This window comes from Athene noctua, chromosome 1 (genome assembly GCF_965140245.1).
Source record: "Athene noctua chromosome 1, bAthNoc1.hap1.1, whole genome shotgun sequence".
Classification (NCBI taxonomy): Eukaryota; Metazoa; Chordata; class Aves; order Strigiformes; family Strigidae; genus Athene; species Athene noctua.
The window spans coordinates 217,501,151-217,518,373 of NC_134037.1; the positions used below are offsets into that span (position 1 = coordinate 217,501,151).

At 35.3% G+C, this 17,223-nt stretch overlaps 1 protein-coding gene across 4 annotated transcripts in view; it reads left to right on the top strand.

The window, feature by feature from the left end:
• Positions 1–17,223, top strand: part of RBM26 (RNA binding motif protein 26) — a 58,700-nt gene that overhangs the window by 16,462 nt on the left and 25,015 nt on the right. The window contains exons 6-14 of one of the 4 annotated variants that reach the window (XM_074911682.1): positions 1,222–1,482; positions 4,010–4,249; positions 5,630–5,766; positions 6,133–6,292; positions 7,297–7,408; positions 8,214–8,373; positions 9,784–9,948; positions 13,411–13,542; positions 14,493–14,564. In XM_074911682.1, coding sequence (XP_074767783.1) covers positions 1,222–1,482; positions 4,010–4,249; positions 5,630–5,766; positions 6,133–6,292; positions 7,297–7,408; positions 8,214–8,373; positions 9,784–9,948; positions 13,411–13,542; positions 14,493–14,564 — 1,439 coding nt within the window. Of the gene's footprint in view, positions 1–1,221; positions 1,483–4,009; positions 4,250–5,629; positions 5,798–6,132; positions 6,293–7,296; positions 7,409–8,213; positions 8,374–9,783; positions 9,949–13,410; positions 13,543–14,492; positions 14,565–17,223 lie in introns of all 4 variants that reach the window. The other 3 variants (XM_074911699.1, XM_074911673.1, XM_074911690.1) reach the window with 3 other exon arrangements.

Below are 17,223 nucleotides of genomic sequence, written 5' to 3' on the forward strand. Positions count from 1 at the left end.
AAAAAAACATTGGGAGTCATTTTATATGTTTATTCTGTTTCAGACAATGTAGAGGTAAAAACAGTCTGGTTTAAGTGTCCTGTGTATTATTTTTCTTTTTGTAGAATGGGCCATGGTAACTCAGCTTTAAAAGTGGAAATGCAGAGTTCCTGAAAATACATGAGCAGATATTTTCCAAACAACTTGCGAATGAGCAAGTTAAATATCATGCAGCAGTTTAACTGAAAGATTAAACCTTAATTATTTTAAATAAACTGCAATGGTAATATAGAAAATACCTTATAGCGAAAGCTTTTAGTTTCTTTTTCTAAGCACGTTAAGACGACTATTCTACTCACACTTACCTGCCATCTTTAAGACATTTTTATTAATGTTCTTTTAATGTGGGACTATTTGAGTCTACGAACTTACCTCATGACAGAACTCTTCTGTCTTAGTCTGATACTTAGTGTTTATTTGCTGATAATATTAGAAAATTAAGAGAATAGTTTGTATGTATTCAGAATAAAAGGTCATTTTACTGCTGTGTCTGTCCAGGAGTGTTCCACACCTGTCAAGCACTGTTATTTAGTCATGTTAAAGCTTTCTTTTCCTGTGATAAATGTATGCATTTGAATGCAGATAAAGTGAATATCAACAACATAAAGATACAACAATAACAGTATCTTGAAACGTTAAAGATGTGTAACTTTTATAGTGTTTTCAAGTGGTGGTTACCTTTTTCTTGACCACTGCTTCCCTTTATTCAGTATAACTCTCTGCCTGAAGTTCTTAAAATGTATGTATCACTACAGAAAATGTACTCTGCTTGAAGTTAAATAGGGTTTCTGCTTTACTGTGGGTATAGCTGTTTTTAAAATACCCCAGTGGCTGACTGTGTTCTTTAAGATTGTTATTCTTCTGATTAAACCTTTGGAATGTAGAATCATGGAATAGGTGAGGTTGAAAGAGACGTCTGAAGGTCTTGTAGTCCAACACCCGTTCTCAAAGCAGATAAACTGGAACAGGTTGCTCAGGACCCCATCTAGTTGAGTTACAATTTGTAACTCCGAGGGTGGAATCTCTGCAGGCACTCTGGGCAACCTTTACAACATTTCAATTATAGTTTTTATATTTTGAGATTAATTAATGTAGACTGAAGATACACAGGTTAGTGGCTGCTTCTGGTGAAAATGTGCAGAAGGAAGCATCCAATAGAACTTTTTTTTTCTTTTTTTACAGAAAGGGATTTGGGAAAGCCAAAATATGATATGGATAGAACAGATCCATTAGAGAACAATTATACTCCAGTTTCTTCTGTGACAAATATTTCATCTGGCCACTACCCTGTCCCTACACTGAGCAGCACTATTACTGTTATTGCTCCTGCTCATCATGGAAATAACACTACTGAAAGCTGGTCAGAGTTCCATGAAGAGCAGCTGGACCACAACTCCTATGGAAGACCACCGCTGCCAAAGAAACGCTGTAGAGATTATGATGGTAAGTCTGTATTTTTTTTTTAGTTGCTTCCTGCAGCTACAATTGGCCCCTTTCTGAGAAGATTGAGGTAATTTTCCTTTCTTTTCTTAATGTTCTCTAATACTGTGTTTTTTCTATTGCACAATTCTTGAATGCAAATTTTATCCCACTTTTTGTTAACTTAGTTTTTAGATAGCTTTCTTTATTGGTGTTTGTATAGTTATTTTAGTTACTAGAATTATTTTATATAGATGAAAAATGGTATATTTATTATAAAAAGTTACTAAAAAATCCAGTTTTACACTGGTTTTCTGTTATGTCCAAGCCAAATACTGCATTTGACGGTTTTGACCATGATTAGCACCTCAGTGGCCTCGTCAGTTTTTATTTCATCCTATCTAAGAGACAATTTTAAACTGGAATGGTCTAGAGCTGCAACTTCCTAGGCTCATGTTAACCCATTTTTCCATATAGGAGTTTCTTAAAATTGGATGAGTTTTTGTGCTTATCTCTGTCTTCAGCTATCATTTTGCATGTATTGTGCCAAAATCCACACAGGAGGCTGCTGCAGTTGGCAGTATCTTAGCTAAATTCAGCCAACCTGTTAGGTCAGAAGAGTTTAAATTTCCCCAAAAAGTTTATTCTGAGGGTTTTGGGTTTTTTTGTTGTATATGACAATGATGAGTTTAAGATCTAGGCCAGTTTACATTCAGAACTCTTGATTTAGAATAGAATTTTAAATAAAGAAAATAGGAGTCTGAGCTCTCAGGTGTTGGCAGAGTTGTATACTGCCAAAGGTCTTCTTCACATCGCAGCAATACTGTGGAGCAAGGAGAACTGTGAAAGTGTAGTTTTGTTTTGACGTTTTTCTTCTAATGTGAGCTGAGCTGCCAACTCTTGTGTCATGGTCTACCAGCTCTACCAGCTTTTTAGAAAGGAATAAAATGTGCAGGCTAGTACACTTTTGAAATAACAACTCCAGGCGTGGCACTGGGACTTTGTACCTTTAAGTCTGTCTTCTATAGCAGCTTATTATTTCCAGTTTCTGAGTATGAAGCAAATGGTAATGTTTAGAAAATTGTGGTATAGTTATCCTCAAATTTTTACTGTTTTTTCCCCTACTCTTTTGACTGTTACTAAAATCTCTCAGTAGATGTCTCTTCCATTTGCTTTTCTCAGGACTGTTTGTATCTTCTAAATTTATTAGCTTATCTCTCTTCAGGGGCTAGCCAGTTCCAACACAATGCTCTTCCTGTGTACACTTTCACATTTCCTACTTGACCATTGCTGAACTTAGATTTTTTGTTAACGTTTCAGTTTATATGTTCTGTAATGCTTCTTGAAGATGAGGTAATACAACCTGCTTTTCAGGATCATGTTTTGAGGAAGTGGATACTCAGCTTTCTTGCTCTTTTACTGGAAGATGTTTTGAACATCTTTCCCATTCTGCATTGAGTTGGACTGGGTTTTTTTGTGTGGGGGCTGTTGCTAGTCATAGAATCATAGAATGGTTTGGGTTGGAAGGGACCTTTAAAGATCATCTAGTTCCAACTCCCCTGCAATGAACAGGGACATCTTCAACTAGATCAGGTTGCTCAGAGCCCCATCCAGCCTGGCCTTGAACACTGACTTCCAGGGAGGGAGCATCTACCATCTCTCTGGGCAACCTGTTCAGTGCTTCACCACCTGCATCATAAAAAATGTCTTCCTTATATCTAGTCTGAATCTACCCTCCTTAAGTTTAAAACCATTACCCCATGTCCTGTAGCAACAGGCTCTGCTAAAAAGTCTGTCCCCATCTTTCTCATAAGCCCCCTTTAAGTACTGAAAGGCAGCAGTAAGGTCTCTCCAGAGCCTTTTCTTCTCGAGGCTGAAGAACTTCAACTCCCTCAGCCTTTCTTCATAGGAGAGCTGTTCCATCTCTGATTGTGATTGTGTCCCTCTGGACCTGCTCCAATGTTTTACTTGCATGTAAAAGAAGAGAAGTGAATGTATATCCACTTTAATTTCATATTTACATATGCATGTATACATACACATGTACAATACATATATATGTAAATATCAAATTTTTTTCTCTTACATAATTGCATTAAACAATGGCAAAATATTAAAATTCTTCCTGAAATAATTGAAAAGGAGAAAAAAGGTTTCTTCATGTTGGAATTTTATAATATTCTAACTTCTAATAGGGGTTTCTCAATCCCGTATCTGGACTTTATACTTAGAGACACTGTGGTTTTGTTAATGTGATGACATCTAGATTTTAGTCTTTGTTTTCACAGTTTGTTAAAATTTAGTGCAGAATTAATTCCTCAGGAAAATCTAGCTCCTGTATTTATTCTGCCACAATGTTGCTGCAGTCTTCCTGTCTGCTGACTGTTAAAGTTAAATGGTCAGTTTCATTTTCTACTATAAACTTCTGCTGGTATGTGAAGCTCTTAATTTGCAAATTGCTGCATTACACATAGTATGTCTCGTATCTACTCTGAATCAAATGACTGCTGTTGAATACTAACAACAATTATTTTTGGTTTTAATGTTTCAGAAAAGGGTTTCTGTATGAGAGGAGACATGTGCCCTTTTGATCATGGAAGCGATCCAGTAGTGGTGGAAGATGTGAATCTTCCTGGCATTCTGCCTTTTCCAGCACAACCCCCTGTTGTCGAAGGACCACCTCCTCCTGGACTTCCTCCCCCTCCACCAATTCTGAGTCCTCCTCCTGTTAACCTTAGACCTCCAGTACCACCACCAGGCCCCTTACCACCTAGCCTTCCACCTGTAACAGGTAATGAAAAAAAATTAAACCTCATTTTTAGTAGAAAAGTCTGGATGTTACTTGCTTACCTCAAAATGACTGTTACAGTAATTGTTGCAAAGTTGATTGTTCTAAAATTTGCATGTTAAATATTATTCCATATTCAATATTCATATTTTAATTGTGTTCACACAAAAGCATGTCATGGCATAACTCAGTTCCTTAAGTTGTGTGGGAGAAGCTTTCTGAAACTGACTACTGTTAGAGAAGAAGGAAAAATCCTGGAAACAACAGATATTTGGCATTTCTGTTGTAATAATAAAAGAAAATTCATGACCACATCAAATTTATACATAAAAATGTCATTTGCAGTGAATTTTGAACTAAACTTGTAAAATAGCTAAGAAAAATTCTCCATCTTGTTTACTCTTTCATTGGGAAGTATTTTGGCTCAAGCACTACAAATTACATGAAGACTAATGTGCCTGACTCTCATTTATAAAACAGCAGTTTAGTATTCAGTTCCCTTGTGTGGTTTAAAAACTGTGATGTTAGTTTTATGTGATTATTCCTTTCTCTCTTTTTTTATTAACTTAGATATCCCATTTTGTAAAATTATTCAAGAATAATTGATATTTGTTATTGCCTGGAAGTTTCTTAAACTGTTTTAATTTCCAGTTGATAGTATGTTTAAGTAAGATCTGAATGTATTTATTTCGCTTTGTATAGAGAGTAACTATATTGCTGGGGTGATGAGTTATGCCTCACTTGCTATTTCCTGATCTGTACGGGAAGTCCAAATATGTGACTTTATATCTTTTTCCAAAACACGGTTTTGCCAACAATTAAATTGAAGGTAAGTCTTGACTGCTCAGCTTTGAAAGCGTCACGTTACCTGTTGTAAAAAAGGACCAGCTGACCAACCACCCAAAAAGACCCTCCATTTTAAGAAGGATCCCTTTGACTTTCCACCAGAGTTGTAGGTTTCTTCTTGGGTGTTTGGAAGTATAATTTCAGTCAAGCTAGTTATTGTCATCATAGAATATTTTTGTTATACACTATTAAGAAATAGAATTTGTTTCTTTGAGGGAGTTTTACAGACCTTTAAAGTTCTGTTGGTGAAGATAAATATTGGGTTAGCAATTAAATTTTGTTTATAGAAAGATGATGTTTGGAGAAATGTTAAACTCTTCAAATGTTTTTCTCTGTAATCTTAGTTCTGAGTCCTTTGCTATTAGGAATGGTTTCATATGAATGAATGGTACAAGATCATGTCTGTATACATGCCTTCTCACACCCTTTTTTTTAAGTAGGCTTAAAAACATTTGAGATCAATTTCTTTATGAGTTGGGTGTAATGTAAGTCTAGTGGATAATAAATTAATGCAGTGTTTTCCTTTGTTTTTGACAGGACCACCCCCTCCACTTCCCCCTCTGCAGCCTGCTGGCATGGATGCCCCCCCAAACTCAGCAACTAGCTCAGTTCCTACTGTTGTTACAACGGGTATTCATCACCAGCCGCCTCCTGCTCCACCCTCTCTTTTTACAGCAGGTGTAGTACTGAGGCTTTGCCCACAAGGTTTGCTAAATAGAATAACATTGATTCATATTATACTGTACTTTTTAGATATTATTTAGATATTATAATTTCATAGTTTGGGAGAATAAGTTTGTATCATTTAGACAGTAATTTAACACAGTTTTTTCCTAACTTAGTTCAGGGCAGAAGTAAAATTTGCATGTAAAGTGTGAGTCTTGACTATGGAATATTATTTTCATTGTGTTTAAGCAGAAAACTTGGCATGGCAGGTTTTTAGGATAGTTGTTATACAACTTTACCATTGTAACTGTATATTGTAATTAAATACTGTATTTAAAACCTTAGGTGTTTTAACTGCAATTTATTTTAATTAGACAATTTCTTTGTTACCAGAAACGTATGACACAGATGGCTATAATCCAGAAGCTCCAAGTATAACAAATACTTCAAGACCTATGTATAGACATAGAGTACATGCCCAAAGACCAAATTTGATAGGACTCACATCGGGTGATATGGATCTACCACCCAGAGGTATGCTCTTAAACTTTTACTTACCTAGTTTAGCTTGTTTTCTTACATGAATGCAAATACAGGCAGTTTTCAGAAAATGTCATACTGGAAAACATTGCCTTTTTAAAATCTTCTGGAATTAAGAGAAGTTTATTAGAATAGGGATTTATGCTCATAGGATGAAATGAAATCTCTTGCTAGAGTATTGCACAGTGTACACTTGGCTGTAATAACATCACTTTGTATATCTTTTATACAGAAAATGTTAATGTTTCTGTAGCAGAATCTTAGGATGATGCTGTGGAGAGGAGAGAGTCATTTTTATCTGGTAGCAGACAGTTACGCATGAGTAATCTTAACCTCATAGTTCCCATGGCCCTGAGAAGAAGCAGCAGCCTGCAAAATGAGAACGGAAGAGGGATAAAACCAGGTTTTTTTAAATCTGGTTTTGTTTACATCTGTATGTAATTGTATTTAATATTGTTATGTCTCTGTTGGTATCTTTTCAGTGAAGAGTCCCCCAGTGTGATTCTTGTTCTTCAGCAAGAGCCACTTCTTCCCCCCCCCTGCCTCCCCCAATCCCTAAATCTTGCTCCTAGGTGTCAGTGCTCTGGAGTACTGTACATCTCCTATCATGAACATTTTTGTGTGTGCCATCTAATAAGTAGAATGGAGGTGTTAGCAGAAATGGTGTGAGCCTCAGAGTATTGTATAGAACATTGTCAATCAGTGAGTGCAATCATCTGGAGGCAGATGCTTTCTGACACACCTCTTTTGTTTTCCTTATGTGTGATGTTACTATGACAAAATGACTATTAGCTATTTTAATTTGTCACAGCATCTGTTGATAGTTAAGAAGAATAGTCTGTGACCAAGATTTGATTCAGTATGAACAAGGATCATAGTAATTTCAAAACAAACAATTGCACTTTTCAATGCAAATTCACTGTGAGCAGAACACCTTTTTACAATCAAATATACTGAAAATACAAACAATATTGTAAAATCTTTTCATCTGTTTACAGAAAAACCTCCTAATAAAAGTAGTATGAGAATAGTGGTAGATGCTGAATCCAGGAAAAGAACAATTGGTGCAGGGGATGGTGGAGTTCCTACAAAGAAGACTTGGTTTGACAAGTGAGTGATCATTAACACAAGGTTGACTTAATAGCTGGAATTCAATGGAGCTCTTTTCTGTAGTCTGAACCATACTATAAATCTACATAAATTGTAAGCAAGATGATCTGTGAATAAGCTGACTGTACTAAAATCACACTGTAGAGTAATTTGTATTTGACTGTCTTCTCTCAAAGGCAGTGTAGAGATAGCTGAAGTTGCTTTGGACGATACCAAGATCTACTCCCTGAAAGCTGGAATGATCTAAGAAACAAGAGAAGCTGCAGTGTGGTGGTTGTTAGAGATGACTGAATTTAGTTTTGAAACATGAATTTTATTATTGCTATTTTGGTTTGAGTTGCCAGGTATGTTACTGACAGAAGATATAGGGTGAAGTCCTTAGTGTCCAGATACATCTGGGATGACAAAAGGTTGGAAGGGATTTTAAGGTATTACTGGGACTGTGGAGAGCCTTGAAGTAGTTGTTATTTGAAACATTAGTGTGGAGACTCTGTGCAATAGCTGAGAAATAGTTTTTGGAGAGAAACAGTGTGGAAGACAGGGTTTACTGACACAAACAAGTTACTGTGAATTGTCTTGCAGATTTATGCACCGAGATATGCTGAGGTTATCGGTGGGGAAAACTGCAGGTGTATGGACCTGTGTGCTGTACTATTCCACACTTTCTAAAATCGTATTCTCTTTTAAGTCTGAAGATCTTTTTCTCTGTGTCTCATACACACATGCTCCTACGTAAGCATATACAATTTAACGTTGTGTTTTCTAGCTTGCTATGGATTTCTGGCTTGATTTTAATTTGTTGCAGGCAAAATTTTAACAGAACAAATAGTCCAGGTTTCCAGAAGAAGGTGCAGTTTGGAAATGAAAATACAAAACTTGAATTGAGAAAAGTTCCCCCAGAACTTAACAATATCAGCAAACTTAACGAGCACTTCAGTAAGTTTGGAAACTTAGTCAACTTGCAGGTAAGAGTCAAGAAAGAGAAGGCAGTGTGCTTTGAGTTAACGATAGAGATGTTGCTAAAATGAGAATGCCGTTGTTTTTTAAGTGGTTTCCTGAATCTGTCCTCATTACTTTCCTAACCTGTTTCTTAAACATGATCTCATTGTTTTTAATGAAATTGTCATTGAAGAAGCAGAAATGAAATGTTCTAGTCATCTTTAGATTTTAAACAAATGTTTTCCTCGCAGATAAGACTTTTAAGATACATTGTTTAAAACACTGAAAATTGATCACAAGTGTCTTTCTTCACCCCCTTTCTGAAGTTTGGATCTGATACCATAAACCCTCTATTTTTTGAGATAAATTTTAAATACAGAACACCTGTATTTCTCATCCAGAAAGCAGTCCCTGTGACATAATTGCTTTCTAGTACCATAATAGTGGTGGTTTCTCCCTTATAATTACTCCTTGGTGTATCTGAGTAACCCACATTTAGAAACAGAAATAAGCAAACAGAGAAAGATAAGAAAGAGATGCAAAGAATGAGGGCCTAACTTAGGTTGGATGTTATATATTGCAGGCTGCATGTGTAATGTCAGTATTTCATATCCAGTTCTAAACTACTCAGTCTGATCTTTCATCATGCTTCATTATTAAAAAGTTTAAGAGGCTAGCTTTTTTTTTTTTACATACACTTTCTTGTTTGCATTGAGAGGCTGATTGAAGAGGTGTAATAGAATATTTTAGTACATACTGACAGAGTACAGAATAAACCTCCTGTGTCTGTCTGAACACTGAGGGAGTTAAATCTCTCTTAATTGCTCTTAAGCATTTCTTAAGCCTTTCCATAGTTTACCTAAGAATATGGGTGTATTAGCAGACAATATGATTCAATAAGGCAGGTAAAATTGTGTGTGGATGCGTATAGAGACAGACAGATACTGAGATAGATACTGCAAGCTATGCTCTTCCAAAAGGTATAATTCTGCCCTTTGAAGGTGTCTAAAATGTTACTGTTCAAAGGAGGAAAACCAAAATTAATTTTGTTGTCTATCTGTGGTACTAGATAGGACATTTATTAACTGACCCCTGTATTTTTTGTAGCAATTTTCTTCAGTGATAATTCGGCTTGTCTTTCAAGCAACTACTCATATTTCCAATTAGAAATACCGTTTAATTGCTTACGTATTTTACTTCAGTTTGCTTCGGGGTTTTTTAACTGTTCTTGAAGTTCATTAGCTTAATCTCAAGGTTGCTCCTTGACACCAAGCTTTTGAGATGGAATAATGAGTTGGAAGTATTTATTTAATGACCCATATTGGGTTTAAATTGTAAGCTTCTGATGACCCTTGAAACTAGTGATCTTAAGATAATCAAGACACAAATGAAAAAACCTACAATGCAGTAAGATTTTCTTCTGTTTTAAATCTTAGGTTGCATATCAAGGTGATCCAGAAGGTGCCCTTATTCAGTTTGCCACACATGAGGAAGCAAAGAAAGCTATATCGAGTACAGAAGCAGTATTAAATAATCGTTTTATTAAAGTTTATTGGCATCGAGAAGGCAGTGCACCGCAAATCCAAACTACCACACAGAAGGTACAGGATCTAAGTCTATTCTGTCTAGAATGTTACGTAAAATATAATCTTTAAAACATTTTAAAAAACATTCATAAAAAGTAAACTAAGTACTTCTGAAATAATAATTCATCTATTTATTTTCCAAAAGTTATTCTTTAATTGTAGATTCTTTGACCAGATACAAGATTCAGGAGTTGATTAGCAAGATAAGATGAAGGTATTTAAAGAAGGCCCTTCTGTGATTTAAGGAGTTTTCCACTCTGTTGTCATCTTATGTGAAGCAAGATTTGATGCTTCTGTCTGATGAATAACATCTATTTTGCTTTAATTAGTATAGGCTTTTTTTTTTTTTTTTTCTGGTGATCATAGGAAAGATAACAGAGTTATATTGCTTTTCTTGGAAGATAATTTCCATTTTCTTCCAAAACATGCTGTTTCCACTGTTTTTCATTTTTCCTTTCCTGTTGAGCATGCATACTGTTACAGACAGTAGCAGTATGATTTGTTTTACGCAAAGGTACCTGTATATATATACAGATACACACAAATATATACATAGAGACAGGGGATCTGCAAACAGCAGTGTAAGAGGACAGCTGCATTAGAGAGACTATTTCTGTGGGAATGGATCAGGGACATTTTAGTTTTAATTGGAGAGGGAGGTGCTGATCTCCCTGCTATTCAGTGACAGGTTGTGTGGGAATGACGTAAGGGGAGGTTTAAACTTGATATCAGGAAGCATTTCTTCACAGACAAGGGTGGTCAGACACTGGAACAGGCTTTGTAGAGAGGTTGCCAGTGCCCCAGGCCTGTCAGTGTTTAAAGAGACATTTGGATAATACCCTTAGTAATAAGCTTTGACTTCTGGTTAGCCCTAAAGTGATCTGGCAGTTGCACTTAGATGATCATTGTAGATCCCTTCCAACTGAACTATTTTATTACTTAGATGATCATTGTAGATCCCTTCCAACTGAACTATTTTATTCAACATTTTTGGATTGAATTGCACAGTGGAGCCCCTATTGGTAGTTGTCATGTGCATAGCAGCATTGTCAGCTTTTTAAGAATATGAAACAGCAGTCACTGTTGTGGAGCTGAGATTTGTAACCTGTGGTAAGCCAAATCAGATTTGTTAGCAGGCATAGTGGTTCCACTCAGACATAAGAGGAAGCTTGAATTCTCCCAGGCTGTGTAGGATATTGGATAGAGTCATGTCAGTTAGGTCCCAGTGTAGCAAGTCTTTCTAAATATATGTGTACCCTGCTTTATTGGATTTCTACAGTTAGAAAATATGAGGCAGGATCTGTAGAAGAAACATTTATTTATATACACTGATATAATATACAAACGAGTTGTTAGAGGATTCTTAAGATTTGAATTCCTTCTTTCTCTGGATGGTGTATGTCATCATTCAGAGTCAAGGACCCAGTTTTCCATAGCAATCCTGCTGTAGGTCATTTTAACAGTTTCCTTTTTCTCCTTTTGTAACAAATGCCCTGCTTTTTAGCTACAAAAGTGCAGTTTTAATGACACCTATCTCACTGTCTTCCCAGTTATCATCATTTAAATTTGAGTTCGGAATCAAATTTATAAATATTCTTCATGCTTGATTTGAACTACTGCTACTCAGAATGATGTTTACTTTTGAAGCTTGATTTACATCTCCACCAGGAGAGGGCAGTGGAGTATGTCCTTTGCATTCATACAAACATTACCTCTTTTGAGAAGGATAGCTTGAATAATTATTGCCATCAGTTCCTTTGCTGATTATGCTATCCAGCTGGGAGTATTAACCATGTATTTCCAAAGAAGTATTTGATCGGTGTATTTGTTATTTTGCAAAACATCAATTTTAAATAGCCTTACAGTTTTTAATGATGTTACTAGCTTTCCAGCATACCACCTTTGGCAAGTTAGCCTTGATGATTTGAGAATGAATTCCCCTTGGTACCGGGTGACATTATTAAGGTTTCTCACTTCACAAAGAACAGCCTTTCAGCACATGTCAGGAGACTACAATTTGAAGTCTGTTATGGGTGAAAGAGGGTGTACAGTGACAAGAAAAATTTAAACAGGAAATTAAAATTTTAAGTGCAATGTTTTTATCTCCTACCCCAAAATATAACAATTACCAAATTGTTGAGTCTATAAACAGGTGTTTTTAATTCATAAGCCTTTCAGGAGCCATGAATATTTACTTCCTTTTTCACTGAAATTAATATTTGGTATCATATCTACAAATAGTATGGAAACTCTTTTCTTATAGTATTTTCACATACTCTGCTTGAATTTTTGTCAAGACTGTATTTATAATGGTTTCTGGCCAGATTTTTTCTGTCAGGCACTAAAGACAGGCTTTTGAATTTTTTTCAATGTAAAATCAGTTGGCTTTTAAGTTGTCCCTTCAGTAGTCCTCTACAGTTTCTTGAGCATTGCTGTTTCCTCAGCAGGATTACTTTGGAAAATTCTCACTGTGAAAATTCTGAAAAGAATGGAAGTACTTCATAAAGTTGGTATGAGTCAATTGTAGTAAATCATTAAATAAAAGACTTCTGCTAGGAAATAATGTGCTCTCCACATCTGTGGTAGATAAAACAAGAAGTACTGGGCTTAAAAGGCAGCATAGGAGATGTAGGTTAGATATTAAAAAACATTTTCTAATGCTAAAGGATACTGAAACTTTTCTGCTTAGAGAAGTGATGTTTTTCACTGGAAATCTGCAAGAACTATATAGATAGATACTGTCAGTAATGGCTTGGGTATAGCTGACTTTGCCCTGAAGTGGAGGAATGGATTACGTGACCTCCTGAGGGTCATAAATATGACAGGAAGCTTGCTTGGAAGCATATTTTTTTGGTCTTAAGTGTTTAATGTTTTTGTCAAAGACAATAAGGCAAGGTGTTCACTGTCAGGGCATATTCATCGTAGATTCAAAGATTAGCTGCTCTATTTCTCTTTCCTCAGTCCCATGACTGCATGTTTCTGTATCCTTTCTTTCTCTATTTTGTCCAAGTTAAACAAATAGCAGATGAAGAGTAACATACCACTGTAAAAAGTGAGAGTCCTTATGATAGAAGTTTGTATTCTACCTTTTCCTAACTAAATGGTTGATGATGAAAGAATTGTGAAGGGAATGAGAAGACTGCATATTACTTTTTATTCAGTTCTAACAGGTGAAAATTAGGGTAGTCTTAAGTAGACATGCTTAATAGAAATAGACCAGAGTTGTTTGATCAATTTTGTGAGCTGCAAGTGCAAAACAGAGGTTACTGCTGTATGCACTATACAAATAGCCAGTATAACATCCTAAATCTCATGAAGTGTTTATTTTTTGCCACAAAGTGATAAAGCTGGATGATAGAAGTATAAATCTAAATGCCATTGCAGCAGTTTCATTGTGCGTTTATTGAACTACATATCTATCAGCCTTTTGTTATTAATATTATGATGTCTTTTTTTGGGGGTGGGGTGGTGTTACAGGTAATACAACCCTTAGTTCAGCAACCTAGTTTACCGGTAGTGAAACAGTCGGTCAAGGAGCGATTAGGTCCGGTACCTGTGAGTAATATTGAACCTGCAGAAGCACAGAGTGCCAATACAGAAGTCACTCAGGTATGTATGTAATCAAAAAATCAGTTGCATGTTTTTCTTTCTGTAATAGGTTCCACAGAGTATGAATGTATCCGTTAGTTACTCATATAGTACAATTACACATTTACTACTTATAAGTGCACCTAATATGTTTTCCTCAGTGCTATGATACTTGGCTTTATTACCCAAGCATAGTGCTTAATTTTTAGTATTGTAGCTTTTAACTTAGTTTTAAAAAAAAGCACTCTGAAAATATTTCAGTAATGTGTTAAACAACAATTTTATGATTTCAAAATAAAGTTGGTTTCTATCTAAAGAACTAAAAGCTATCCTTTTTTTAATATTGCATCTGTTAAACAACTAAAAGCAATCTAAAAGTGTTTTCAGTATTTGTGCATCACCCTTAATACGAGGAAGAATGTAACCGCAGTACCACTATCAATAATGACAGAATCTGGCATGTTACTCCCATTAGAAATAGCCTTTACATTTTTATTACATTGGAAGTATTTCATTATTAACATTGTGCCACTACTTCAGTTTTACTTCTGAAAAGGAAGACCACCACACTTCAGAAAATATTTGTAGTTAAAATTCAATCAACTTTCTTCAGCTGATGTCTGTGAATAGCAGATTATAAAACACAAAAACTGAAGTGTATTTAAAAGGACCTTTGCCAGCTGGCATGTCATGGACTTCTTGAAAAAATAGTATAATTTTGAATTCCAAATTTGGCTTTTATCCTTGTCTTATCCAGTCTACTTATAGATGTATAATAATTGTATGATCAAATATCTAAACTTCATTTTATCAACTGCTTTAATATTATTTTTCTTGTATTGTTGCTCAGAAGTCTATGGTTTCATTAGTTAAATATATATTTTTTAAATTCCTAACATTTGGAATTACACAGGAAACAGTTAAATATTCATAAAGTATATTTGAACTATAATTTTGTTTTGTTTTCTTAGAATGTGACTAAATTATCTGTGAAGGATAGACTGGGTTTTGTGTCAAAGCCAGTTACTCCAACAACTGAAAAGGTAAGAGAATGTCTCTCATTCTCTTCCTCTTATGTTTAACTTTAGTGGAACTAATATTATTATAAATAAAATATTATGTTTCTTTCATAACTATGAATCAAGTTATTTGTTAAAGTTTAGGTTTATGAAATACAATATATCAGAACTTGGCTTAGCAGATGGCTAAAAGGTTATATGAAGAATAAAACATGGTAGGACAGAAGATGCTGTTCTGTGGCTTTTGTTTTAATATAGTAGGATCTATATTTATTCAGTCATGAAAATACCTAGTTACGTTCCAGGATTCTGAGTTGTGAGAAGAATACAGAAATAAATAAATTTTGACACTACATATGAATCTGTAGAAAGCCTTTCTATAAAAACGTGTTTGGGCTTTTGTGTCCTTTAAAAGGTGATGCTGTAAACATTTACCTTATTTGGTCTTAAAATTTTCAGTACTTGTGAAAAGATAAGTGGAAATTAATCAGTATAGAAAAGACAAAGAGAGGTAGGATGGGAAATTTGTATCTGAATTGTGGTTATGAGTTATGTATTTTGTCCAGTGGTTGTGATTTTCAGAATATGGTCTTGTGTTTACTTTAGTAGCAAAGTTTGAGATGCATGTTTCCAGGTCTTAGCCCCTTAGTAGACAAGCTTCCCCAGTGTTTATAACATCCATTTGAGAAGGCTTTTGTTAGAGAGACAGCAAGCTTTCCCCAGTAACAAGATTCCTCTGCCTAGGTATATATTTTTTCTATTGGAAATTGACTTGACTGACATGAATGAAGCATCCACTGCATTTCACCCACTCCCACCCCCTTACAGTATGGCAGTTAATGCATTTAGTGGAATCTCAGTCAAATTCACTCCAAAGACACTATGCTGTGCTTAGCATGCAAAGGTAACAATACTAGTTACATATACAAATACAAGTAATTGTAGAGTATGTCTTTGACTCATTGCAAGCTGAGCAGTTCACCTAAATGCACTGATTGTGGCTTCTTGCTTACATTTTGTTGTTGGGTTTGATTAGTTGCCCTAAATCAGTTGCAGATAAATATCTTACTCTGTATTCATGAACTACATTTTATATACTTACTATATACTTACTTTAGAAATAGGAAGTGTGCTTCAGTTTAAGTGGAAATACTTTTTTTTCCTCATTCTCTAAGAGCTGAGTTATTCTGAAACACTTCTCTACAAAAAGTAAAGTCATGCTAAAATGCTTTTCCACTGTGTTGTCTTATAGTACGGACTGATTTTGATTAACTGCTGGGCTGTTCAGTGGGGTGGTCATGAAGCATATGTAGCAGATTCCTTTGGCATTTTTGATAGGGTTCTGAAACTTGGTTTGACCTGGTTTTACCTACTACCTTTACAAGGAAATATCTTGCTTAGTTTGCAGTGATAATGCTCTATAACCATTAGAAATTAAATGATTGACAGCTATCAAAAAACATAGATGTCACATCCTAGGTGGTTTTTTGCTTCTGACTGAGTACAGGGTATGACAAGAATTTTCCAGTAAGAAAATAGGTAGCTATGCTTCGCAGAGAGCTGGAGGAAAAGGAGATGGATCAGTCATCATGAGGCCTTCTGAGATTTGTATAGGGACTTGCAATTTATGAACTTGTGAAGAGATTGACATTGTTCCTTCTCTTGCATAGCAGTAAGAGATTTAGAAGACATTAATGTGTTGCTTCTTGCTCTTCTGTATTAGATGATGCAGGTACATCTCCTGTGGCATCTCTCCTTTTATTAAAAGAGATGAGGAAGCATGGTTCACTCTGCTATGAAGACAGTTGAGGGCAAAAGGAGTGTGTCAATATTTTTGTCTTTACTTGGTCCCGTCTGTTTGTCGTGTAGCCTATCCTAAAGCTACTTTGTAATAGGAACTATATGTTCAGAATATGCATACATTAATGTGCATTAAGTTTAAAAAAAAATCCTTTATCTCCTTTTTAACGGCCTGCTTAGAGCGTTTTATATCACCTTTTATAATAGCCCATAACATGCTTTGATTATTATTTTTTTTTTCCCCTCTTCTCTGCACTACCTACTCTGGAAAATACTCTACTGTGAGAAAAAATTGTATAAAGAGCACAACAAAGTGAAAATCTTTTATATGAAGCATTTCTGTTGTAAATTCTTCTGATCTCTTGATCTTTTCTGTCTTTCTAATGTTTCTTGGCTGTCTTTTTTTTTTTCTTCTGTTGATGGGCATTGTGTCTATTTTATGGAGTGCATGGTAACCAACAGCCCCTGCATGCATCTTTTAGTTTTCCACATACATATAAAGTATTTTTAAACTCCTGGAAATTATATCAGTTGCCTAATTGCTGTGGTTTGCCAACAAGGCAGGCAAAATCATGCCTATGTTATCTCCAGCACTTAGCCATGGGATTTTTAATACTAACATGGCCAAAATGTCCTTTAACATGATAAAAAAACAGAATAGTCCAAATCTTCATGTATTTTGGATACATACTTTAGAGAGTTTGTAAAGCAGACAACTGTGTTCTTAGTAAGTCATGGAGAAATTTCATACCTCATTACAAATGTAGGAAAGAGAACAGACAGACATAGGAGTCTCTTCCTTTGCTGTATGATGTTGAAGACTTCACTTTACTTGTTACTTCTTGCTGATTATGCAAGCTTAACTTTCCACAAACTGCGTATC